General features: G+C 50.1%; 1 protein-coding gene across 1 annotated transcript in view; it reads left to right on the top strand.

Annotated features, from left to right (window-relative positions):
• tns2a (tensin 2a) overlaps positions 1 to 27,500 on the top strand; it is a 56,709-nt gene that overhangs the window by 9,096 nt on the left and 20,113 nt on the right. The window contains exons 2-3 of the mRNA XM_056593328.1: positions 11,287 to 11,392; positions 11,919 to 11,956. Coding sequence (XP_056449303.1) covers positions 11,287 to 11,392; positions 11,919 to 11,956 — 144 coding nt within the window. The remainder of the gene's footprint in view (positions 1 to 11,286; positions 11,393 to 11,918; positions 11,957 to 27,500) is intronic.

Genomic DNA, 27,500 nt, shown 5'->3' with positions numbered 1-27,500 from the left:
CCTAATTGGGTGGTTTGTGAGCGCACTTGACTTCCTCTTATCAGAGTGTGTGTGTGTGTGTGTGTGTGTGTGTGTGTGTGTGTGTGTGTGTGTGTGTGTGTGTGTGTGTGTGTGTGTGTGTGTGTGTGCGCGCGCGAGAGAGAGTGTCGGCATGTGTGCGAGTGCGTGCGTGTGTCTGTGTGTGCGTTGACAGAACGTCAGAATGTAAAGTGAGTGAAGGAGTAGGCCTACGATTAAGTGCACATGCGTGCGTCATTTCGACGGGATTGAGCAACGTGATTCATGGCAGGAAACAGGAATAATCAGCATCCTTTTAGTTATCAGCACCCGACAAATATAGCTTGCTCCTTTTTATCCATCCACCGCAATATACATACAGACTCAACCACACTAACCAAACAACATATTCCATATCATATTCCCAGGGCTAAAGTTCCTTCCTATTTGTTCAAAACCAATGTAAAAGGCCAGGGATTTAGCGATAGCATTGTAACTTGTCCCCACCTTTCAAACCTCTTTCCGTCCCCCTGATAACACTGCGAGCTCATTAACAAATTGCTTCCTACGGGAAAAAATCCCTACGTCACAACGTCACAGGGGTTGGTAGCGTGCGAGGGTACAGGGGATGGGGATGGGGGGAGGGGGATGGGGGGGGGGATGGCGGGGCGGTGCTGGTGTTAGAGAAGGATCGCTGTGTGTGATCTGCTGTCGAAGGAAATATACATAATTGTGGATGATGAATGATTGATATCAAACGCACACACACACACACACACACACACACACACACACACACACACACACACACACACACACACACACACACACACACACACACACACACACACACACACACACACACACACACACAGTTCATTATGTATACAAAAGTGATTGCAATGTGTGTCCATGAGTCTTTCACTGTTTCATTCATTTGAAACGTCAAATTGCTATGAAAAATCCACACACACTCACATACTTGAAAGGCATGCACAAACACAATAAAAAAAAAAAAAAAACAATGAACTTGCGGTGTATTCGAAGGCACCCCACTGTTGCCAAGCCAAGCCACCAGTCTGAACCGGTGCCCAGTCCCAGTCACATCAGCTGGTGCCAAACGGGTTTAATTCAGTCAACATCTGAACACAGCGGTTCAAACACACCGCACGTACCCCGCGTTGGCACGGTCAGACTCTCACGACTCTCCATCAAACAACCACTGCAATCCTGTTTGTTTGTGTTCTGCAGAGGAATTCTCAGGAACCGGCTGTTTGCACCAGGAATGCGCAAAGTTTAAAACTGCAGCGCATTGAATCATGCACTCATTTTACGGCCCGGCGTCAACCCCAATTTACTAGAGATGACATGTTTACTGCTTCTGTCCATGGGTCAGTGTCACCACGACAGACTCCGGGTCATTTCCAACAGACTGAAGCATACCGTCCGTGTTTGGTTTATAGTTACAGTTACAGTCTGCAGACGTATTGTTATTTAGTGCTATTTAAATTTTAACAGATGGTTTTATCCAATCCATCCAGCTGAGAGTGCATTAAGATGGTGCCGCACCATGTATGAGACAGCAGGTAGAGCTGAAGACATCTGGCTCAGAGGTGTCTACAGGTTAGGCTGCTGACAACGGGACTTGAACCCCGAACTCTCCGGCTGGGAGTCAAAGACCTTCACCGATCCTCCGAGATCCTGCTGGGCATTACTTTGTAGAAAGGTCCATTAACTGGTCCATGTTGGTCCACGGTGGGACAGGAGCTGGGTGTCTGCTGTGCCCCCCCAGGGGGTCACCGTGCTGGACGTGCCCGGCCTCAGAGTCCCCAGCCTGGGCCTGAGCTGCTGGGATGGGCTGGGGCTGCTCAGACAGGATGGGAGTGTCGTGGACATGGCGTGATGGACTGTGTGTATGTGTGGGTTTGCATGTAATCGTGAGTGTGCACACTTTTGTGTGTGCGTGTGTGTGTGTGTGTGTGTGTGTGTGTGTGTGTGTGTGTGTGTGTGTGTGTGTGTGTGTGTGTGTGTGTGTGTGTGTGTGTGTGTGTGTGTGGAACAGGCACGGGAACAGAGACAGCCTGTTCCAGAGGTGAGGTCAGTGTAGCGACATGACACACTTCCGTACACACACACACACACACACACACACAAAAGTATGCACACTCACGATTACATGCAAACCCACACACACACACACACACACACACACACACACACACACACACACACACACACACACACACACACACACACACACACACACACACACACACACACACACACACACACACACATTCACAGGACATGCTGCCAACAAGTGAGTCAAGGACTCACATACAAGAACATGTGAGTTAAGGAACTCCCTCTACTGCACAGGACACACACACACACACACACACACACACACACACACACACACACACACACACACACACACACACACACACACACACACACACACACACACACACACACACACACACACAGTTGAAGGACGGACAATGCCCCACCTTCTCTTACTTTAAAGTAACAATTCAGCATCCCCCGCCCCCCCCCCCCCCCCATCTGCCTCTCCTTCCACCGGCCCCCCGTACCCCCCTACGAGGGCTGCAGTCAGAGCCGGCGCTGGTGGACAGCCAGCCGCTGACAGAGAGGTGGTGCGTGAGCTGCCAGAGCAAACACACCTCACAAGGTTGTTCAGCGTTGCGCTGTCATCAGCAAATTATTATTTTTTTCTCTCCGCTCTTTCGCTTCACACACGTCGCTTTTGACGCACGAGGAAAGCGCTAAACTCGGCCCCGGCGTTGCAGATGATGGATCACCGGGATTCCACCGAGGAAACCCCCGGGGCCGTCGCATGACTCTCTGTAGCCCTTTATCCCGAGAGCCACTGTTAATGGAGCGGGGAGATGGAGAGAGGGGGCAAGGTAAACATCTCCCGAGCCCAGTGGGGAAGGAAGGAACCCTGAGCGGGAACACATGGGAGTGCTCCTTCCATTAAGGGGGCCGTCTCCCAAAACACACACTGACTAGAAGGGATAAGATAAGGAGGAACCTTCTCAGTTCCAGAAGGGAAATCCGTGTGTCACAGTAAAAGGTGAGGTACTGTAGTAGAAATGAAAAAGAGATTGAACAAATAAAACCAGAATAACCAGGAACAAGGGTCCACCCTGGCCTTGGGGTGACCAGGGTCACGGGTTCGATTCCCACTCGGGGCAACCCAGGGTATCGTTGAATGCTCTCGCTATTGTAAGACGCTGGATAAACGCAGCCGCCGAAGGGCTCGTATATATATATAGATATACATTTAATAGATGGTCTGGTGGGGCCATTACACGGACGCTGGAAATAGTTCTCCATCCAGACCCCCCCCACAGGGGGGCAGAACCAGAAGCCCCCCAATAACTCAGTCACACACAATCAGAGCATTCAGCGTGCTCCCCCCCCGTGTTGGGAATCAAACCAGGCCAATGAAGGAGGGTTTCCACCATTAGTGGTGGGTGTCCGTCTGTCCTCAGATAGCATCTGCTGCAGGTCATTGGTTCAATCTCCTGCGGTCAACGATAAAATGTGTCGCCGCCGCCGAACAATGTCCAGCGTTGTCCCGGAAGAATCTGCGCTATTTATGAGGGTGCGTACGCATGTGTGTGAGGGAGTGTGTGTGTGTCTATGGGTGAGTGTGAGTGTGTTTCTATGGGTGAGTGAGTGTGTGTGTGTCTATGGGATGGTGTGTGTGTATGTGTGTCTATGGGTGAATCTGTGTGTGTGTATGTGTGTGTGTGCGTCTATGGGTGAGTGTGTGTGTTTTTAGTGTGTGAGCAAGCATATAAATGGTTGTAGGAGATGTATGTCATTTGTTTATATAAGTAAGGGGTGGTGGTGGTGCTGGTAGTGCTGGTCGTGGGGGTGGTGGTTGACAACGGTGTGTTTTCACGCGTGTTTGGGAAGGTGTTGGCACGAACAAGACATTTAAATCCAGAAATATGTCAATATATTGGACTCTTTGTGCGAGGGTTAGGGTGCGTATTTATTTATGTGTGTGTGTGTGTGTGTGTGTGTGTGTGTGTGTGTGTGTGTGTGTGTGTGTGTGTGTGTGTGTGTGTGTGTGTGTGTGTGTGTGTGTGTGTGTGTGTGTGTGCGCGCATCTCTCACATGCGTCAACCCCCCCGCACACACACACACACACACACACACACACACACACACACACACACACACACACACACACACACACACACACACACACACACACACACACACACACACACACACACACACACACACACTCTGATCCAATCTCAATCCAGCTACTGTTCTTGTGACGGGTGGCAGGGCCTGCTGGCAGGGAGATGATGATGTGGGGGGGGGGGGGGGGCAGGGGGGGGGGGGGGGGTGAAGGGGGGCTTAGAAAGCATCTCTTTGACGGCAACAACCTCCGGGCCCGGGACTAAAAATACTGGAACAGGACCTTCTTGTATGGAGCAGATGTGTGGTGGGTGTTTGGGTGGTGATGGGCGGGGGGGCTTTTGCGGCGGGTCATGGTGGGACAGGGCGGGGTAGGATGGTGAGTGGTGGGGGGGGGGGGGGGGGGGGCGTGTCTGTCGAGGCGTAGGGGAGCGAGGTCGGGACGTGGGGGACAGTGGGGAGCTGTGAGGGGCTGTGCTGCTTTTCACGGACCGCCTGCAAGGACCCAGGTATACCCGTAAGTGTGTCTGTGTGTGTGTGTGGGTGGGGGTGGGGGTGGGGGTGGGGGTGTGTCGGTGTTGGTGTGTCGGTGTTGGTGTCAGTGTGTCGGTGAGTGTGTGTTTGAGGGGGTGTTCCTCCAGCGAGTGGGAAGGTGAGGGGTTGCCACGGCGGCAACAAGCTCCGCGTTGCCACGGCGATAGCTTGGTATTTCGCGGGAGTCCAAAAGGGAGACAAGACACTCTAGTGTGGGTTAGTGGGCAAGATAAGTTAATGTTAGTGTGGCTTAGTAGGTAAGGTAAGTTAAGGTTTGTGTGGGTTAGTGGGGAAGGTAAGTTAAGGTTAGTGGGGAAAGTAAGTTAAGGTTAGTGTGGGGAAGTGGGGAAGGTAAGTTAAGGTTAATGTGGGTGAGTGGGTAAGATAGGATTAGATAGTGGGTTTCCAGGATGGTGTGAATAGAGACTGTTGGATAATTTTGAAGTCTCCCTTCCTTATTGGGCAATTTTAAGATCCTTCTGACAGCTGGAATTGGGAAGATGTGCACCGATATTGTGAGTTTTCCATTTTGTATTTTGTTTAACTTGCCTTGTATTTGCCTTTATGTGAGGTGAAACAACATTTTAGTGTCAATATAATAATAATATTATTTTTATTATTATTATTATCTTAACTTTTTTCAGTTGCTCAATTATTCTCTAACATACATAGTTTAATGATCTATGTCTTTATATCGGTCAAAGTGTCTGGTCTCTGTTAAGCATCAGAGCCGTCCAACCCGCTAATTGTAGTTTGAACTCAGAGGAGAATCTGTTTTGAATAAAGCGAGATACATGGGCAGGGCCGTTTGGTCCATCCACGATATAAAACATAATGACAGTAATAGCTGTCATGAGACCAGGGCCTCATCTCGCCGGTTACTTTCTGTACGTGTGTTTGTGTGTGTGTGTGTTTGTGTGCGTTTGCTTGCGTGTGCGCGTATGTGCGGTGTGAGGCTATTGTTTCAACACAGCATTTGTGTTCAGTGAGTTATGCTGACCACACACCGAGTGCTGTATCATCCTGACGTTACGCTAGATTTAAAAAACGTTCCCGTAAATTCCATGGGAAGATTTAGAGGCGTTTAAGTTAATTCGAAGTTAACAGTTCTGGACACTTCATAAAAAGGAAATTAAATGTTTTGGACTGATGCCCAGATCTTTCCAGTTTACTGGATCAGCCTCAAGTGCTGGAATGTGAACGGATGACAGCAAAAAAGATTATGTATTAATACATAGTGCTGCTTCATGTACTTTAAGGAAAATATGTTGTAGTGCATGTCACAATCCCAAAATTAATCTATTGAGCTGACAGGCCAGCTGGGCATTAGGCTAGTCCATGCTAACCATTAGGCTAGGCCATGTTAATCCTTGGGCTATGATATGCGAACCATCTAGTCGATCCCAGCTAACCACCGGCTAAATTATGTTAAAAACTAGGCTTGATTATGCTAACCACCAAAGAAGTTCTTGCTAACCATCTGGCTCAGCCATGCTAACCACCCAGCTACTCTGTGGGTACGTTGACAGACAGCTACCACCTTCTACATACCCTCTAAGCCCTGGTCTGTAGAGGAGGAGACTCCGTGTTTTTCTTGGCTAAGCTAACCAACCCACTAACTAGCTCCAGTACAACCGGCTCCCTTTGCTCGTAGCTCTTGCTCTGCCAGTGGGCCGTCATGGAGGACTCTGAGACTGTTTTGTTTTTTTCGAATCACAGTTCAGAGAATCATAGATGGCCAATTATACTTTAAAATAATGTGCCAAAAATTGATGTAGGTTTAACGTTTCCTCAGCCGCTAATGTGAACAAGCACATCAGTTTGGAGCTAGCGCAGAGGCATTCCGCGGGAAGATTTGCGGTAGGGGACCAATGCAACGTTTCAGGTCGCCATGGTTTCCCCGACCAAAACAGGCCGTCTGAAACCTCCGTGCCTTTTTCCAGAATACACAGCGATACGCACAGCCGAAGTGCTGAGCTCCAGGCTAGACGGGACCGCCGCAACTGTTCTTTGAATGTTTGCAAATGTTTCACTCTTTTGGTCCTTGTAGAACGAGTTAAGTTTACCAAGACAAGTTCACCGAAAAGGCAACCGACCAATGGGGATGAGGCATAGCGGCGTTATTCCTCAAGGCCAGTGGTGAAGTGAAGTGAGGTTCTGTGCCCGAGGTCGTTGGAGGGTGTAGCCATGTTCGTTGCCAAACGGGAAGGAAGGGGATTGAATGAAAGTGTTGTCGGGGCTTCGACCCTCGCCTTGTTTACTTTTGCGGCGAACATTGACGACGTTGGAACAACTGAAATGACCCGGCGGCGGCGTGAGGCAGTCGGGCTTTGTTTGGCGTTTAGCGCAGCGGTGTTTCCAGTTTGAATGACCTGCACAGGGCCGTATGCCGAGGAGTGGAGGCCAACACTTTATTCAGGAAGTCAGATTCAGTATTCAGATTCCAACTATGAACGTACATGCTCATAACGCGCGCACGCACGCACGCACGCACGCGCGCACGCACGCACGCACGCACGCACGCACGCACGCACGCACGCACGCACGCACGCACACACGCACACACACACACACACACAGACAGATTTGCAGTGTGTTAAAACCACTACACATACATTTTTGTAGTACCTTTCTCTCTGAATCTCTTTCGACCTGTTGGTCGACCAGACTAACTAATTGCAAGGTATAAGCTCACAAACAACAGCTGAAGACACACACACACACACACACACACACACACACACACACACACACACACACACACACACACACACGGCTGTCTGTGCTTATTTTGTTACGATAAAGCACATGATTCACCTCAGCCTACAAACGCATTCAACACATTTATTTAATTACTTTTATAAAAAAAAAAATATATATATTGTAATAAAGTGATAATATTCTTTGGTCTCCCTGTCCAATCCTCAGCCACCGACCTTAATGAAATGTCTCTGAACCAAACCAACAGCCAGCAGCTCTCCTCCCATTATGAGGACCCAACCCAGACACCCCTATAACGGGAAACTCATCAACACCGCAGGCACCACTTCAACGGCGTAATCACCCGCGTCTCACCTCCGCGTCGATCCCCTCCGCCCTTTCAGGATGTTTACGGCCGGCCTCGCCAAGATCGCATGCGGCGAGGGGCCCCCTGGGGGGCCGTCACGCCGCCGCTGGGACAGTGTCTGAAGCGTCGGGGACACTGCCAGGCCCGGGCCTCCGTGTGTTTATGGCTCTGCCCACAAGCCCAGTGAGGGCAGAGAGGGGCAGCTAACCAGTGGCTCTATTTAAACCCTGTCGCTGGCCCCCGCTTCCCATACCACAGTGGATATAGAGATAGGGATATGTGTTTGGCAGTACACACACGCACGCACGCACACACACACACACACACACATGCACACACACAAACATGAAAGCAAATGGCCGCACCCAGACGAGTACGAGGAACGGTGTTGACACGCATTCACCCACATGAAGAAGAGGAAGACAGCAGGGGAGCTGTCTGACGATGAGGATGACCCCTGCATGTGTTGGTGTGTTGGTGTGTCGGTCCCAAGCCGGCACGTAAACACACACACACACACACACACACACACACACACACACACACACACACACACACACACACACACACACACACACACACACACACACACACACACACACACACACACACACACACACACACGTCCACCGCAGCGTAATTGAATGTTTGTGCAACGCCCCAGCCGAACACATTTATAGATACAAGCGAACGCCGATGAAGACGGAGGCTCACACCTTCGTGTGCAGAGAGTTTGCCGGTGCTATTCTCGTTCCGTGGCCTCTGGTACCACTGCGGCCGTGATCCCCAGGACCATGTGAAACAGAGGAGCTCACACTGCTCAGAGCGTGGCTCGTGTCCAAGTTAAACAGGATATTAGTGCGGGACAAAGAAACGTGGGAGCGACGTGATTTGACGGTTTGGGGTTTGATTGACGAGAGTGTGGGCTGCTTCTGTTGGGGCTTTTGTTGAGGCCCTAGCGCTGGTCTTTCCGTCTGGAATGTTATCCATGCCTGCGAGAACCTGCTCACCAAATGGCGGGCACTTCCTTCAGAGAACCAGGCATTAGTTAAATGTAAAACATGAATCGCGAAAACGTTGATGATTTGCCATTTTTCTTTTTTTATGGATGCAAAATCTGAGGGATGATATAAAAGCTGACAAGGTACAGAATGTCAATGACTGGATCAGATTCGTTCTCATCCTCAAACATTAACATCTTAGTGTGTCATGCTCACCCTACTCTGATATTTGTCCAGGGTTGGACGGACTCTTACTTTCCAACTGTGGAAAGTACGAGCCATGTTTCTAGGTACACCGAGCTGGGTGACTTCACTCACTCACAGTTGCTATTGGTTGTGATGATCAACAAGTCCAGTTGGGTGACTCACACCATCCCGGGCTGGACTTTTGGCTTTCTGAACCTGGAACCCCCTATTGTGTGTGTGTGTGTGTGTGTGTGTGTGTGTGTGTGTGTGTGGTACGGCTGGCCGATTAATCAAATTTCGATCACGATATCACAAAGTTAACATAATCGAGTTTTCGATTCTTTTTTTAGAACAGCTGGATACATATCCGTACATTATTTTAGATATGAAAATGTTCTATTGGGTATTATTTTTATGGCAAAATTTCAAAGTTCTCAGAAACAAGAGTTTTTGAGAGAGACATGCTGAAAATACATCATGTTTTCAAACTCAAAAAATATATATATACCAAAATAATCGTGATTATGATTTTTTTCATAATCGAGCAGCCCTTGTGTGTGGCATGGCAGCCATCATGGCCGGTTTGTGATGCTTGTATTGAGGTGTGCGGCAAAAACATTCCGCCTGTGAGAGAGTTCGCGAAAGTGAGGAAAGGCGCGGTCAGGCCAGGGAGCCGATGAAGCTACTAACCACTCGTCGGACCACCAACAACCACCCCTGCTATCACACGCTACACGATATGACCACCAACCACAACCACCACTCCATCCACAGGTGTGACTGTGTGTGTGTGTGTGTGTGTGTGTGTGTGTGTGTGTGTGTGTGTGTGTGTGTGTGTGTGTGTGTGTGTGTGTGTGTGTTTGTGTGTGCCCGTCGTGTACCACCTATGCCAGGCAGCTGCCAGCTGTCCAAACACTGCCCTCTCCCTGGCACACCGGGCTGAAACAAGAGCATAATGGAAAAGAGTGCAAACACAACTTTCCACTCGCTCTTCGGTTTTCTGACACATAGGAAAAACGGGAAAATACACACACACGCGCACACACACACACACACACACACACACACACACACACACACACACACACACACACACACACACACACACACACACACACACACACACACACACACACACACACACACACACACACACAGGAAAGAGAAAACAAAACATCCTTTATTTGTACACATCCGTTTCGCACAACGAGGGATGGAGGGATGTGTTCAGACAGCATATGGTGGCCCTACCTTCTGATATCGCTGTTTTAATAAACCCACCATGGTGATGGACTGAGTCAAGGCTTTTCTGTGTCTGTGTGTGTGTGTGTGGCTGTTATTGTATGTGTGTGTGTGTGTGTGTGTGTGTGTGTGTGTGTGTGTGTGTGTGTGTGTGTGTGTGTGTGTGTGTGTGTGTGTGTGTGTGTGTGTGTGTGGCTCGAATTGTATATCTGTGTGTGAGTTTCTTTGTGCACGTGTGCTTCTGTGTGTATAGCTTTTATTCTGTGCGTGTGTGTTTCCTTCTTTGTGCACGTGTGTGTGTGTGTGTGTGTGTGTGTGTGTGTGTGTGTGTGTGTGTGTGTGTGTGTGTGTGTGTCTGTGTGTGGATCTTAAGAAAAATTATGCAAAGTGCACGTCATATAAGTATTCCCCTCACACATTGTCTGCCATAAGGTCAGAATTACATTTTAAGACTCCTTCCAACGGTCATAATCACCATAGCAGCCGCCTTCAGCAGCCCCTCCCCTCATAACCTTTAAAACCAGCCGGTTTGTTCCTCATATCCCCAGCGTGACATTGCAGATATGCACCAGCCCTTGGGTTCACATCCTCGCTCCCCCACTCGGACCATGTGTCTCTCGCCCCTTAGCGTTGTTGGCTATTCATGCGTGCTACACACTAATCCCCGGAGCTGGTCATTAGCATTCTCATGTTTTAAACTACAGCTCGAAGTAAGTCACAGATACACACACCCACGCACGCACACATACATACCCGCTCAAACACACACATACAGCCCTGACGTAACATAGAATTATTTACACCCTTGCAGGAATTTTTCTTTCTTTATTCTTTTTTCTGTTATTTGACACAGGATATGTGCAAGTATCGAAGTGACCAACAGGTCGAAAGAGATTCAGATAGAAAGGTACTACAAAAATGTATGTGTAGCGGTTCTAACACACTGCAAATCTGTGTTTGTGTGTGTGTGTGTGTGTGTGTGTGTGTGTGTGTGTGTGTGTGTGTGTGTGTGTGTGTGTGTGTGTGTGTGTGTGTGTGTGTGTGTGTGTGTGTGTGTGTGTGTGTGTGCAGACGGGGAAAGGGGAGCCCCACGTCTTTAAGGAGAAGACGTTTAAGAAGAAGCGTCAGTGCTCCGTGTGTCGGCAGGGAGTGGACGGCCTGGGCTCCTTCTGCAGAGGTGAGAACCTTACCAGACCTTACCACAACTTCACCATGACCCAACTTTAGACACTTTACCATGCCCCAACCTTACCACAACTTCCCCATGACCGAACTTTAGACACTTGACCATGCCCCAACCTTACCACAACTTTACCATGACCAAACTTTAGGATAACTTCATCATGAACATAACTTACTACACAAAACATTACGATAACCAAACACTACTGCCGCCTTATCTTACTACACCAACCACTACCGTCATATAGCCTTTTTCCATGACCAAACACTAGCATAAGCTTACCATAACCAAACTTTTCCGGTCACTTAACCTTAACGTAACCCAGCATTACGGCCATCTACCAAAACCATCTACTAATACCACCTATGACCAATACCACTAATACCAATACCAACCAAACCTATTCTGTATGTAATGCTGTCCTTGTCCCATTCATATTAAAGAAGGTTGAAGGAAAACAATTTAACTAATGCCCAACTCTGTTTCCTATGTTCTTCCTCTCTATTCTTCCTTTTCCTAGTTTGCAAGACGGCTACTCACAGAAAATGCGAGTCAAAGGTAAGCATCGAGCCCTAATACGGTCGCCTTGGTTTTGAAATCTTTCTTTGCTGCAATGACTCAACCTCATCTCCTCTGATGAAACTCAGTGCTGCAGAGACGACCAAAACACTAGAAACTAAGACACAAGTTCATAAAACCACAGCGTCCTTAACCTGTAGTACCGGGTCAAAGCGCCAGGGTTTGGGTTACCGAGGGCGGGCCACATGATCGGAGTGTGTGTCGCGGTCAGGGTTCGACCCCTCTGCCGGAGGCCTTCATCATGAAGAGGCCTCTGTTTCAGGGGGTTTCCCCCCCCTCTGAGAGCGAAACCACCGTCCGGGAGGACCTGGCTGCACCGGCTCTCTGAAAGAGTCATTGATGAAGAAGATGAGGCCATGGACGCTTTGGAGGTGAAGGTGGAGGAGGAATGGGATGGGCAGGTGGGGGGGGGGGGGGGGGGGGCAAGAGGAAAGGGGGGGGGGGGGTACCCTGGCATGGAGGGAGGGTGATGGGGCACTGTGCCAGGCGTCAGGAACAACAGACCCCGTTTTAAGACTCCACCACAGGCTACAGCAGAACCCGCCCGGGGACTGAGGTCCACCTCCTCTCTCCTGGAACATGCCTTGTTGATTCACAGGACACTGTATAAGGCTGTGTAAGGAAACTCACGACCTTCGGAGCAATACTGTTTGGAAGACTTTCGTTCTTTCTGATGAATGCAAAGGCTAGAGGTGTAACGTCCCTGAAATGTATCTTTCAGGGACCCAAATGGGTCAAATAATGACGCACACAGACAGACAGGCAGACAGATAGACAGGCAGACAGGCAGACAGGCAGACAGACAGACAGACAGACAGACAGACAGACAGACAGACAGACAGGCAGGCAGGCAGGCAGGCAGGCAGGCAGGCAGGCAGGCAGGCAGGCAGGCAGACAGACAGACAGACAGACAGACAGACAGACAGACAGACAGACAGACAGACAGACAGACAGACAGACAGACAGGCAGGCAGGCAGGCAGGCAGGCAGGCAGACAGACAGACAGACAGACAGACAGACAGACAGACAGACAGACAGACAGACAGACAGGCAGGCAGGCAGGCAGGCAGGCAGGCAGGCAGGCAGGCAGGCAGACAGACAGACAGACAGACAGACAGACAGACAGACAGACAGACAGACAGAGACAGACAGACGAAGCCCACTCCAGCTGAATTGCGTAGGAGTGTGTCTGTGTGGGTCCATCACGGTAACAAGGCTCTGGTTCTCCCCTGTTGACCGGCGGTGCTTCGCGGGGCAGATAGCCATCAGGGCTGCCCAGGAAGGGAGAGGTCAGAACAGGGAAGGGTGTGGGAGCGGAGGTCCCAGGGGAACCATCTCCGACGGTATCTCACTACGTCTCACAGAGATGGGGGGGGGCTTTTAAAACAGGACACCCTTGAGTCAACGGTCCACCTGGTCCTGTCGAAAGAACCTCAACGATGGCCTCCTGAACGCGTTTCGCCACCTCGACGGTCCTTTAGCATCGGTGCTTGTAGCGCGTCGAGCAGATGTGCGCTAGCTTCTATTAGTGTTGTTCTTCTGCGTCACTAGTGTGAGGTGTAAAGAGACCGTGCGTTTAATGACTTGTAGGATGATAAACATGAGCCTCGTTACGATTCCCTGGCTGTTTATGACCTGCTAATGAGTTGGTGTATCTGCGTGGGCTCATAACATGACTCAACGCACACAGACACGCACATGTACACACAAAGACGTATGCACAAACACACACATCTGGCACGCTGCTCTCTGTCATCTGGGCTCCATCCTGTTCTCTCCAGGATGCTATTTTAGGCTGGACTAGACTGTTGTTGTCCTGATGACAAATCATTTTAAACTCCACAAGCCACCCCCCGCACCCCCCAGCTGTCCAGTAATCTCCCTGGGAAAGCACCATGTTGTCCCAGTTCATTCTATCTCATAAATAAGGGGTTGTTCTGTTGACATAATCTGTGTTGGGTTAGATTTATCTCTCTATACTATATCAAAAGTTCCGTCTCTTCACGTTAACCCGTTGTCCTGAATGTTAAACGTGTAATCTCGATTTGTGATTTTAGGACCTCTGTACGGTTTTAAGATCTGTAAGGTTCCTCTCAAAGTTCTACTCAATGCGTGCTTCTCCTTCCAACTCGAATCACTTCCGGACGGTTTAGTTATCCATGCGTAGCTCTTGCTTTCCCGCTTGCTCTTCTCTACCCCAAGCTATGCACACACGCGCGCGTGCACACACACACACACACACACACACACACACACACACACACACACACACACACACACACACACACACACACACACACACACACACACACACACACACACACACACACACACACACCGCTCTAACCACAACTATACATCACAACTATATATCACAACATGTTGTTCTCGCAGAGAGCTGCTCCTCCTTATCTTCGATCTGACTCTGAATCTGACGTCCGCAGGGAATACAGTAATAATACGCTGAGGTTGCGGCGGGGGCAGACAGACAGATAGACGGAACGACAGGGCTTCTGAGAGGAATGTCACAAGGAAGCGATATGGAGGGAGGAGAGGGATGTAGGAGATTACAGCCCATAGTAACTGACAGTAAGTGACATGGCTTCGTCACAAGGCATTTCCTCTGCTCTGGGACTCGAGAACTGCAGGCCAGTTCCCCCAAGTTCAGGCTCTTACAGACAGCCCGCCCCGGCTCTGTGGGCAGGGCAGGGACCAGACCTACAGGGCTCCCTGCTGCTACCACATCGCTAGGTCCCAGGGTGGGGGGGGGGGGGGGGGGGGGGAGGAGAAGGAAGAAGAAGAAGAAAAAGGCGGCGCCAGGGGGCTAGCGAAGCGATCACACGATATTAAATCCTACTGTAAGACAAACTCTAACTTAGTGACTCATTAATTTTCCGGTTGATTATCTCAATGTCTGCGCGCTTCACTGGCGAGCCCCTGGGAGGTCCAAGGTACAGCATCAGCAGGGGCTCAGAGGGAGCTCCTGTGGACAGTTACGGAGGGGCCTGGGCTGCTTGGTACGGTACAGCATTTGCGCTGGACTTTTAGCTGTGTTTGAGCTGGCAGGATTTTTGTGAGAATTCATATTTTTAGAACCTTATTATTTGACCTTTTTTCAACTGGCGGACATATTGGTCAGTTGAGTCCGTGAACCTTCTAGAATCTTTGGGGAAACCGTGACAACGCAATGGAAACACATGGTAACTGCAGCATCACGGGGAAACGGATTTTAGAACTAAAAATGTTAAGTGTTGAGTCGTCATGGCTTCCATAGCTTCTAGAAGGTTCAACCACCCAACTCGCCAACAGCAGTCCGGCACTTCAATCTCGTTGTCTTGCACTGGCTGATGAGGCGTTTGAATCCGACCATGGTTAACGAGAAACGCCACCTGGCTCGGCGATCTGTCAGGTTTGGCTCAGTGCGAGGCTAGACCAACATCTGCTTGGGCTGTCTGTTTCAGATCTAAAAGCACACAGGCTTCTCCCCCGTCCGCCGTGGCTGGAATCCCTATCCCTATTAGTGTTCTGTTTGTTTCTCAAATTCCATCCACAAGTATCAACTCAGGCCTCCGACTCCCTGACGCTTATCTGCTCAAACACATCCCATAATACCAAAATTGTCTCTCCTCGGGCTAAACGCCCTACTGTTTATACATGCCAGTGTCCCCTCCTTCGTGTAGAACATAGAGGGGGGAGGGGGGGGGGGACAGGGGGGATGCACAGTTCAGCACAGACAGATAAAGAGGAAGAGAGGAAGTGGGGGGGAGGGATGGAGGGGTGGGAGGGTGGAGGGGGGGGGGGGGGGGGGTGGAGGGCACATAACAAGAGCCTGCTGTTGTTTCCAGAAAATCCGGAGGTCCTCACCCGCTAAAGCAACATACATGGAAGATGAAAGGAGAGGAGGGGAGAGGGAGAGGAGGAGAGGAGGGTGGAGGGGAGGGGAGGGTGGAGGAGAAGAGCCGAAAGGAGTCAGCGGACGGAGGAGAGGGAGAGGAGGAGAGGAGGGGGGAGGGGAGGGGAGGGTGGAGGAGAAGAGCCGAAAGGAGTCGACGGACGGAGGAGAGGGAGAGGAGGAGAGGAGGGTGGAGGGGAGGGGAGGGTGGAGGAGAAGAGCCGAAAGGAGAGAGGAGTCGACGGACGAAGGAGAGGGAGCGATGACGAGGAGGAGGAGTAGAAGAGGAGAGAGGCGGAGCAGGAAGAGGAAATGAGGAGAGAGGAGAGGAGGGGTCAATAAGTAGAGGAACAAAAAAGGATAGAAGAGAAAATAGAAGCAAACAAAAACCTCCCACTGGCATCATAGCTCTCGGCCCGGAAACCTCGAGTCTAGAACATATAAATCCCACTCTTTAAAGACATGTTTTCAAACTGCCAGTTGTGATGGGAATAAATACTTTTCCCACCGCATGGTAAGAGACATTACAGTCACACTTCATCACAGTTTAATGTGCCTTTCCGGAACACGACAGTAGTCACAAGGCCTCTCCGACGCGGTCGTGACGCACAGTGTTCCGTCATCCATGTGTTGGCTTCACAGACCCCTGTCCCCGACGGCAATCTGTTCGGATCGGTCTACCTTGTCATCGTTCATCACGTGACAGGCCACTAAGAGGGGAGAGAGGAAACAAGGGATGATGGAGGGCAGGAGTTGGAAGTGTCCTGCGTCTTTGTTACCTTGACAACAAAGCTGACCCACCATCCCGCCCCCAAACACAGAGATTCCGACGACAACTCGGAATCCAAACTTTTTTTACCCGCCCTTATTTTGCAGCGTCGGCATGGTAACCACGGAACGCCCGACTCATCGCTTGCCGGTGGTCACCTGGGCTCCAGGCTAACAGTTAATGGGGGCCATGGCTGCGACCTTTCGTCAGGTCCCTCAGACCATGGTTTTCCACGCCAAGCCTTCTTAAGCCGGCAGGATGTTTTCATTGTGAGCCGAGGGCAGGGTTTCAACGAGCGGGCGGCGGATCTTAAAGTTCAACTTCAACCATCAAAACGTTTTTTTAGATTAAAAAAAATGAATAAAATGGTACAAAACAGCAAACTCACCCAAGTAGGTTTTCCATAACAAACAACACACTGTTGGCAGTCTCTTCAATCAAACATGTTTATTTTATTAGTTCAGAGGAATGGCAAGCCTGGTGGCTTGATTTTAAACCATTGCCCTTTTAAAAGTTGAAATTGAAAGGTTACTTGGAAGGAAATAGAAAGCAGATCAATGGCTGTAACTGCTCTGCACTCGGCTGGCTAAAGGGAGGGCTGGTCTTGGGTTCTTTTCTCGAGGATCAGTTTGAGTCAGGCCCGACGAGCGGATCTGACGGGAGATCTCCAACATGAGCCACTGTATCACTGACTGCTCTGCTAATTGCCGAGATAGGCTCACTGTGACTGTGTGTGCGTGCGTGTGCGTGCGTGTGCGTGTGCGTGTGCGTGTGTGTGTGTATTGTGCATGCATGCATGCATGCGTTGCATATTGGCAAGAGAATAAGCTTGTCTAATTGGCAAGGGAGTCCAGCGGCTCCTCTCTGAACAGACCTTCTAGTCGGATACGTCTGGTGATTTGGTTCTTGTTATAAATGTTTGGACACAGTGTTTCAACAGACCCGTACTGTACCCCTCTGAGCTTTGATCGCAATATCCGTCGTACTCTATAATATAACGATAAACAGATTTCTTCTGCAGGTTGCAATAGAGCTGGGACATGAAAGTCGAGCTTCTATGGTTGCTATTACGTCTTGTCGTGGTTTCAGCTTCCAGTGGTTTTCCTTCTCTTTTCTTTTCTTTGCAATGTCCCCCTCTCTCTCCTCTTGGTCTATGCCTTTCCCTTTCAATTCAATTCAATTCAATTCACAAAGCTTTATTGGCGTTCGACACAAACGGTACCAAATACCAAAGGAAGATACCAAGTTAAACAACAGCAAACAGTGTTTCCAGATTGGGACAGATTGGGCACGAAATCTGGCCCAATCTGGCAACACTGACAGCAAACGTGCACAGGGAGAGAGCGCGTTGAAGAGCCTCTTGTTTGAAGGCTTGGTGCCTGGTTGTTTACCATCGAGAAGACAGCGAGCCAGAGGAAGAGATGTAGTGTTCAGGGTGTCAGGATTGTGTATGATACTCAGGGTTCACTTGGACCTCTGAGCCCATAGAGGGAGAACAGAAAGGCACATTAGTATTTATGTTCTTGGTGTTGTGTCTTTACTGGAAAGGATGGGCCGGTTTATTTTAGAACGCCTCATGAAGAACATCTAGAGACGGCTCTGTTATTGTGTTGAAGGAAGCAGAACCACAGGGAGGAAAGTAGGGAGGGAGGGAGGGAGTGAGGGACAGGGTCAGAGAGGAAGGGAAGGATGGATGGGATGGAGGGAGGAGAGAGGGAGGAGGGGAGGAGGGGGGGAGGAATGGATAGAGGGGGGAGGGATGGATGGAAGAAGGGAGCTGAGGGAGAGATCAGGGAGAGAGCCAGGGTGGGATGGATGGATGGATGGATGGATGGATGGATGGATGGATGGAGAGAGTGAGGGAGGGATGGATGAAGGGGGGAGAGAGGAGGGAGGGAGGGAGGGAGGCGCCGAGGCCTGTAATAAGGCTGTTGGTGAATCACAGGGGAAATGTTTTGTATTTCTATCATTTGCTGATGATCATGCTTGTCCCAGGGCTTCCTCGGCTGTTTGTTTCTTTACCCGCTTCACTCTTCCCGCCCTCGTTTGGCCTGGGAGGAAGCACCCATGGGTGGGTCGCAAGGGTCGTGTGTGTGAGTGTGAGTGCGTGTGTTTGTGTGTGTGTGTGTGTGTGTGTGTGTGTGTGTGTGCACGCTCCATAGCAGAGTGTTGTGACTGCTGTCCCCTGTCGCCCAAGACGAAGACAGTGGGAGAGAGAAACAGAGAGAGGAATAAATAAATGGGGAGAAAGATTAAGACAGAGAGAGAGAGAGAGAGAGAGAGAGAGAGAGAGAGAGAGAGAGAGAGAGAGAGAGAGAGAGAGAGAGAGAGAGAGAGAGAGAGAGAGAGAGAGAGAGAGAGAGAGAGAGAGAGGGGGGGAGAGGGGGAGAGGGAGAGAGAGAGAGAATGACACACAAACACACAGAAACCCTTTTCTTTCCTTTTTGGGTCAAAAATTAGTGTGGGAACAAGTCTTGTGAGACAAAGAGGGAGAGTTACAGAGAGAGAGTTAGAGAGAGAGAGTTAGAGAGAGAGAGTTAGAGAGAGAGAGTTAGAGAGAGAGAGTTAGAGAGAGAGAGAGAGTTAGAGAGAGAGACTTTAGAGAGAGTTAGAGAGTTAGAGAGAGAGAGAGAGAGAGAGAGAGAGAGAGAAATATGTGCCAGTCAGTGAAAATTGTAGACGTTAAAAAAGGAGAGGAAAAAACAAAAGACAGATGAGCATTGTTTTGGCGGGAACAGAAAACAGAGTAAGTGGCGCTGAGGCCAGCCCATAATGTCTGCATCGCCAGGGCCCCTGCCCCTCTCCCCACTCCAAGCCCCCCCGCCTTGACCTTTGACCCCCGGATAATCCCTAGTATTATGTGTGTAATTTCCGCCCCACCTTCCCACGGCGAGGAGGAACCCGACAGGCGAGGTCGTGTTATTACACCGCCTCCTCCGCCCGGTGGAAACCACTACCTGGCTGTCCCCTCAGACAGGGAGGGGCCGTCTACCGGGGACCGTCCTAAACACTCGCCTCTGTCCTCCCCGTCTGCCAGGGAACACACACGTGGATCTCTAACCAGGGCAGGGCAGGGTGACCCCATTAAAAAGGGATTCTAGTCGATCTACAATGTTACCTGTAGGCCGTCCATGAGCAAAACAATGCAGGCCGCCTTAGTGACAGGAATCTGAATGCCCTGTCAATTGCCGTGGGTAAAAAGCATCTTCGAAACGACTGAATAGTAAATAGAAACGTACGAGTACAAGTTACCATCATTCCAGTCAAATCCCATTATTTCTTGTTAGCCCTATGCTATTTAGTGATGGCTACGTACATTGGCGAGAAACGATCGCACACAGTTCATTTCTCTTGACGTCACAGTAAAAGAGTGTTGGTGAGTCCAATACAATACAATACAATGGGATAATCTGGGGCACGGAGAGCCTACTGTTGAGTATGTAACTGAACGGTTAACTCTGCGCCATTTAATCCTCCCTCCTCTGGTTGTCGATGGTGGTCGACGCGGGTGATCATTGTGGATGCACAGTAAAAGGCATGTGGCAGCCATTTAAGCTAGCGTCGGCTACCACTCCCAATGCTGGCCCACATTGGGGGCTGAGGCCATCAGGGGTAGGTCTGGGAACTTAAACAGCTATGAGTTGACCTCTCTCTCTCTCTCTCTCTCTCTCTCTCTCTCTCTCACACTCTCTCTCTCTCACTCACTCATTAACTCATCCTCACCCTCCGTCACTTTGTCTGGCTTTACATAGGAAATTAATGGTTAGAGATTATGTCGTTGCTGAGCATTCTCCTTCAAAAGTAGACTTCATCGGCATCACTAGTCCTGGTCGTGACAACGGTAGGCAACAATGTGTACACCACAGTGGTGGTACAGGCTATTCCCACGTCTTGCCTCTCGCTTGTCTAGGAACCATATGCCCAGGGCACGCCAGTATCAAAGCCCCAGATCCAAATTATCTCCCTCTTTTCTGCGCTTGTTCTCAAACGGCTTTGATCTCTTCTCCTTCCTTTTTTTTTTTATCTTCTTGTCTTAAGGCAGAGAAGAAGTGTGCTCTGTTATGGTCTGGGATTGATCGTCCTTCTCTGGGTTTGTGGATTGCGGGCAGAGAGAGAGACGATTTCCAGATAAAAACCTGTGTAGAGTTCGTTGTAAGAAGAACCCATTCACAAAGGCTGCTGGAGCTGTCTTTGACAAACAGCCCTTTTAAAAAGAACATTTCCTCCACCTTCAAGTCCCTGAAAGAGAGCTGGCAGTTACGTGAGTGTGTAGGAGAGGAATGACACCACTCTAAAGTCATCGCTGCTTTCACCCTACTTCACTCCTACTGCCCTCGTGATCACTTGCCCTCAACAGACACTTAGTTTAATATAAGCTCATCCCACATCGGCTTATTCCCGTAATGAATAGGGTTTAAAAGCAGTGCATGGGGATGGTGTCGATTCCCAGCGGGTGTTGTACTGTGTTACTCCGGGTTGCCAGGTATTTGAAGCGGTTCAGACAGTGTACTGTACGGCCCGACACCACCGACTTCACTCCACCCTCCCTGAGTTAGTGTCTAGGATGGCCTCCAAGGGCGGTGCCGGGTGTGGGTGTGTTTGGTTCGCCTCCCACTATCTGGAATGCGACAGTTGACAGGTGTAGCTCTCTAGGCCTCCACGTTAAACAGAAACGCCCATCCACCCCCCCCTTCTCCATCACTACTACCCCCCCCCCCCCCCCCACCCCCACCCCCCCAATGGACGGCAAGACGATCTGTAGAGTACAGGAGCACCACCTCCCCTCCACCGCCATGGACCCATAGAGTAAAGCTCATCCCATCAGCCTCCCTGTTCTTCAGATCGGCCAAGATGGCTGCTCTCACAGAACCAGTCCCCGCCAATCAGGCTGCTTCCGTTAACAGCCTGTTTCGTGTCTGTTTGAATATGTTTCTGGAGCGTTGTGGGCGTAATTCCACCAGTTTGAGTGTGAGAGTGGTTAAGTGGTGCCCCGGTGGAGCTGTGGGTTCTACGGCGTAAGGGAACACCTCATATGGTTGTGGTTCATAACGCCGCAATTACAAGCAAAAGGTCGGCCCTCCTGGGTATACAAGTATGTACAACACGACTGCCCTCCGGGCAAAGTCTCTCTCTCTCTCTCTCTCTCTCTCTCTCTCTCTCTCTCTCTCTCTCTCTCTCTCTCTCTCTCTCTCTCTCTCTCTCTCTCTCTCTCTCTCTCTCTCCTCTCTCTCTCTCTCTCTCTCTCTCTCTCTCTCTCTCTCTCTCTCTCTCCCTCTCAGCACATGGTCTCCGTCACAGCTCTCACCACTGATTGGACCCCTCCTTTCACCAGAGGCGTGTGATTGGCTGTGCGGGGGGGCGGGGGCGGGGGCGGGGGGGCTACCGAGGGGGTGGTGAGGCGACCGCATGGTCGTGAGCGTGGGTCAGGGACAGACCTCGGCGTTGTGCGTCTCCGGCGCCGGGGGGAAACGTAACCCCACATCGGAATGCGGCGGCGGAGGGCGGGAGGGGCCGAGGGTGGAAGTCAGATCAAAGAGCCTCATGTGCGAGCCTTCTGTCTCCGTCACACGGCCGCCGATCTCTTCCCGTCTACCGGTGCCTTAAAGGTGACATATTACACCACCAGGTGTGAGTGCGATTAGCCGTTACAAGCCTTCTTGAAAAGCCTTCTCTTCTGTCATCACCAGTGGGCGTGTCCATCTAGATGTGTGCTGGATAGATCAGTCTACCAGCCTACCCGGTGGACTGTAGCGAACGGTGCTCCGTGGACACGCCCACTTGTGATGTCAGAAGAGGCTTGTAAGGAAGAGGGAGAGGGAGGAGGAGGAAGAGGACATGGTGCTTGCCGCTCACATTCTGCAGGGCTGACGTCGTGACACTCTTGTTAATGAGCAGCGTAAGCAGGGAAGGACACACACACACACACACACACACACACACACACACACACACACACACACACACACACACACACACACACACACACACACACACACACACACACACACACACACACACACACACAGCCCTATTTTATTGTCATCTTGCATGGAGTCTGAGTTGGACCGTAAGTACTGCAACTGAACGCTCACACACATCAAAAAACACCCTTTTCCCAGACAAACACACCGAAACCCTCAAATCCTGTGGACACACACACACACACACGTTTCCCACACTAATAACATACCATGGCTGCCAGCTCATGCTGCAGTGAGCCAGGCGTAACCCCTCACCAGAGCCCAGCTCTGAGGCCTCATATAGAGAGAGGGGGGGGGGGCTGCATTAGCCATCAGCCATTAGCCTTTAGCTATTATAGCCAAGTCATTAGCAGTGGGACTCCTTGAGGTTCTGATGGATCAAACAACAGGGGAGAGAGAGAGAGAGAGAGAGAGAGAGAGAGAGAGAGAGAGAGAGAGAGAGAGAGAGAGAGAGAGAGAGAGAGAGAGAGAGAGAGAGAGAGAGAGAGAGAGAGAGAGAGAGAGAGCAACATGAGGGGAATGTTCAAGCTGCTGGTGTGTGTGTGTGTGTGTGTGTGTGTGTGTGTGTGTGTGTGTGTGTGTGTGTGTGTGTGTGTGTGTGTGTGTGTGTGTGTGTGTGTGTGTGTGTGTGTGTGTGTGTGTGTGTGTGTGTGTTGGGCGGCTGGATGGAGAGGATGAAGGGAGAGAATTAGGGGTAGCAGTTTAGATAAACAGGAAGAAAAGGGGGGAGAGATGAAGGAGAAGAGAGCGAGAGACCTCCAACAGCTGGCCCACGATGGAGTAGAAGCAGGTGGAGCAGGCCTTGGATGTATGAACGTTCCTTTGCTTTCCCGTTCAAAAGAACCTAATGAACTTCAGTACATGTCGACTCCCAAACCAAGGGGCTTCCCTCAAAGGGAAAGCTGTACCTGCCTTGGTATGCTAACCAGCTACGCAGCTATATGTTTCACAGGGAACCGGGCCTTCTGGATCATAATCTAATTGATTTCAGATGCTTTAGTCTTTAATAAGAAAAACGGCACATTGGTAAGGGAGCTCGACCCTCAATGGAAAAGGTGCTGGTTTTCATTCCCCCCCCAACGTCTGCAGCCTACCTTAGGCGCCCTTGAGCAAGATGTCCTACCCCCCCCCGTCCCCCCCTACCTGCACCTTCGTGGTGAAACGTCTCTGAATTCCCTGCTGAACCATTGCGCGGTCACAACAGACCTCCAGTGTAGAATGACAAGCTCATCTCTCTCCCCCTCTACCTGTCTGCTCGTGATGAAACGGGAGCCAGGGGAAGACGCCTGAACGGTTTGAAATAACACTTTAACGATGGCGGGGAAGCCCGGCGGTATGTCAGCGCAGGCGAGCCGTGACGGCATGAGGTGGTCGACGTCTTCAAAGCGGACGAACTCCACGCTAATGGCTTCGTTTTGTTCCTTTTGTGTTTCCTGCCGCAACCCGAGTCCCCCCTGTTTTTTTTTTCAATTGGTCTTGAAGTACTTTCAGAAGTCACGGCCCGTTGTCGGCTTCCTGGCTCCGTCTCCAGCGGGTTTCAACCGGTCCGGGAGCCAGGAGGTCTCGCTGTGGGGGGTTCGGACGGTCGAGAGAGAGAGAGGGGTTTATGGCGCATAAGAGCTGCTACAAAGGGAGAAAAAGAGATGGGGAGAGGGGGGAGAGAGAGGGGAAAGAGAGAGGGGGGAGAAAGGGTTAGAGAGAGGGGAGAGAGAGAGAGAGAGAGAGAGAGAGAGAGAGAGAGAGAGAGAGAGAGAGAGAGAGAGAGAGAGAGAGAGAGAGAGAGAGAGAGAGAGAGAGAGAGAGAGAGAGAGAGAAAGACGGTGAAGTGAGAGGGAGGGATGAGGGGGGAGAGAGGGAGAAATAGAGAGGAGGGAAAGAGAGAGAGAGGGAGAGAAAGAGAGGGGGGAGAGAAAGGGAAAGAGAGAGAGATAAAAAAGGCAAGAGAGACGGAGTGAGAGACACAGACAGATCAGAGTGGAAGAGAAATGGGTAAGCCTGAGGGTGAATCTATGGAAAAGTTTTAAAAGGTGACTGGGCAGGTCAAGCCTTTTACTGGACAGGCAAATAAAACGTGAGAATGGAAATGAATCCATATAGGGAGCCCATGAATAGCACTGTACTGCTCTGTTCCCAGCAAGTGGGACATAAAGACTATGAAGTGATTACGCTGAGTGCAAGGGGAAAGGATCGAGACAAAAAGACTGGGGAAAGTAGCAAAAGGGGATTTAGAAAGAGAGAGGGAGAGAAAGAGGAAGGAGAAGTGAAGGAGATGGGATTAGCAGGAAGTTGGCCAGGGTCAAAATGGAAATCTGGAGTGATGTTTGCTCTGGCGTAACCTCCTCCAACCCATGAAAACACACACACAGACGCACGCGCACACACGCCAACATGGGCACTCATACACAAACGAGCACACACACACAGTGACGCCACACTCACTAACAGCAAACACACTCACAAACACAGACATACACAAACATTGGCACTCATACACAAACGGGCACAAATACGCCAAACAAACAACATACACACACGAACACATACACAAACATGGGCACTCATACACAAACATGGGCACACACACACACACACACACACACACACACACACACACACACACACACACACACACACACACACACACACACACACACACACACACACACACACACACACACACACACACAGGACGAAAGGCATCCTGGTACAGTTTATTGCCAGGGTCGGACTTGAAGCCCACACTGCTCCCTGAGAAAGTCTAAATGTTGCCCAACGAGAATAAATAAAGAGCCATTTAAAGAGATCGGAATGAAGAATATTGAGCGTAACAGAGAGAGGGAGAGAGAGATCAGAGGAATTGGAGAGGGGAGGACTAAAGACTTTTAAAAGAGGAAAATGTGACAGAGAGGGAAAGCGATGAGAGAGAGTGAAAGAAAGCTAGAGGAGAGAGAGGGAGTGGGACAGAAAGAGGGAGGGAGTGATCACTTGACATATGGTGAGGATTATTTCAGATGTAAACAGTGACAGAGAAAGATGGATAATCAGGAGATTGAGCCAGGTGGATGGTGAGAGAAGATACTTAATAAACTATTCGAATATTTACTCTAACAGTTTTACTCCAGAGCCTGTAGATCTTTCTCTTACCCTCCGGTCACTACACCTCACTAATAGTCCATATAAAGTTGGATTCTAGACATGGACTTCATAGCTCAGAGGGCGATCCTGCAAAGCTGTCATGTGAAACCAAATGTCGAAAGTTTTCTTTACCAATGCAGGCTATCTGAACATCACGTTTACTTTGTCGGTCGGACCCTAAAAAGCTCAGTATGCTAACAAGCCAACTACATTGACGTGCCAAGTACCTCCAAGCACACTAATATGCGTGTCTTTGGAGGTATGAGGAAACATGTTTATGAACACGGGGAGAACCTTCAGACTTAACACAGAAAGGTCCCGGTGGGTTTTGAACCCATGACCTCACGTTGTTTGGCAGCAGGGGTGCACAGTGCGTTAATCAAATGGCTAAACGGTTATTTATGATTAGTATGAGTATATGAGTATAGGGCAGTGTAGGCCTTTTAGACCTGTTGTTGATTTTAGATTGTTTATCTTGTTTCATGTCATTTCATGATATGAGAAGGAGCTGCCTGCACACACACACACACACACACACACACACACACACACACACACACACACACACACACACACACACACACACACACACACACACACACACACACACACACACACACACACACACACACAGGGATCACTAACAGGAATACATTCTCACACACCAACACACACACAAACACATTGGCACACACACAGACACACACGAGCACAAGCTCACACACACACAAAACACCGCGGATACACACACACACACACACACACAAATGAACACACACAGGGACCAAACCGCATGAAAGCAAAGCACTTGGCAGGAAGTGATGTGTGTTCTCTGGAACGTGAGCAATCTAAGACGTCTGACTGACTGTGACCGGAACACTGAGCCAGCGAGGGGGCTCAGATTGAAACCAGGGGTTCTGTTTCCTCCAGAGGCGCCCGAAAGCGACCTGGGGCCGGGCTGCTTTTAGCTCATTATCTGCTGCTCTCACTTCCTGTTGACGTACGCGGTGACGCAGTAAACCTCACGCGACGCTGCCACTCACACACGCGTGAATGAACGCGTACATGTGTACATGTGATCAGGTGAAAGATTTACACTCGGAAATGTGATGCAGTTCAAAGGAACAAGAAAAACAACGAAAGAAAGAATCACAACACAGCACTACACACACACACACACACACACACACACACACACACACACACACACACACACACACACACACACACACACACACACACACACACACACACACACACACACACACACACACAGTGGGGCCTCAGTGTGTTACTTCCCGTCAGGTCCGCAAGGCCCTTGGCCCTTTTCCTGTCCCCACACAAACACACCAGGAACTACAGTGTGTGTGTGTTTGTGTGTGTGTGTGTGTGTGTGTGATTGTGTGTGTGACTGAGTGTGTGTATGTATATTTATTATTCCAAGGCATAAACAAAAGTATGTACACGGCGTGTGTTAGCGTCATAGGTCATGTGTGGTCACGGCATGGACATTTGTATGCGTGTGTGTGTGTGTGATTTGTAATTGTGTGTGTTGTATAAGCCTGACTGTACCCCCCTCCCCCTCTCATTAGTGGGGTCTTCAAGTGGCTGTTTCCCCTGGTCACAGTCCACTGTGCGAGAGACCACTCCACACATGGCATAGGATGTGTCTGTCTGTCTGTCTGTCTGTCTGTCTGTCTGTCTGTCTGTCTGTCTGTCTGTCTGTCTGTCTGTCTGTCTGTCTGT

This window comes from Gadus chalcogrammus, chromosome 1 (assembly GCF_026213295.1).
Source record: "Gadus chalcogrammus isolate NIFS_2021 chromosome 1, NIFS_Gcha_1.0, whole genome shotgun sequence".
NCBI lineage: Eukaryota > Metazoa > Chordata > Actinopteri > Gadiformes > Gadidae > Gadus > Gadus chalcogrammus.
This window is presented reverse-complemented; position numbering and strand designations above follow the sequence as displayed.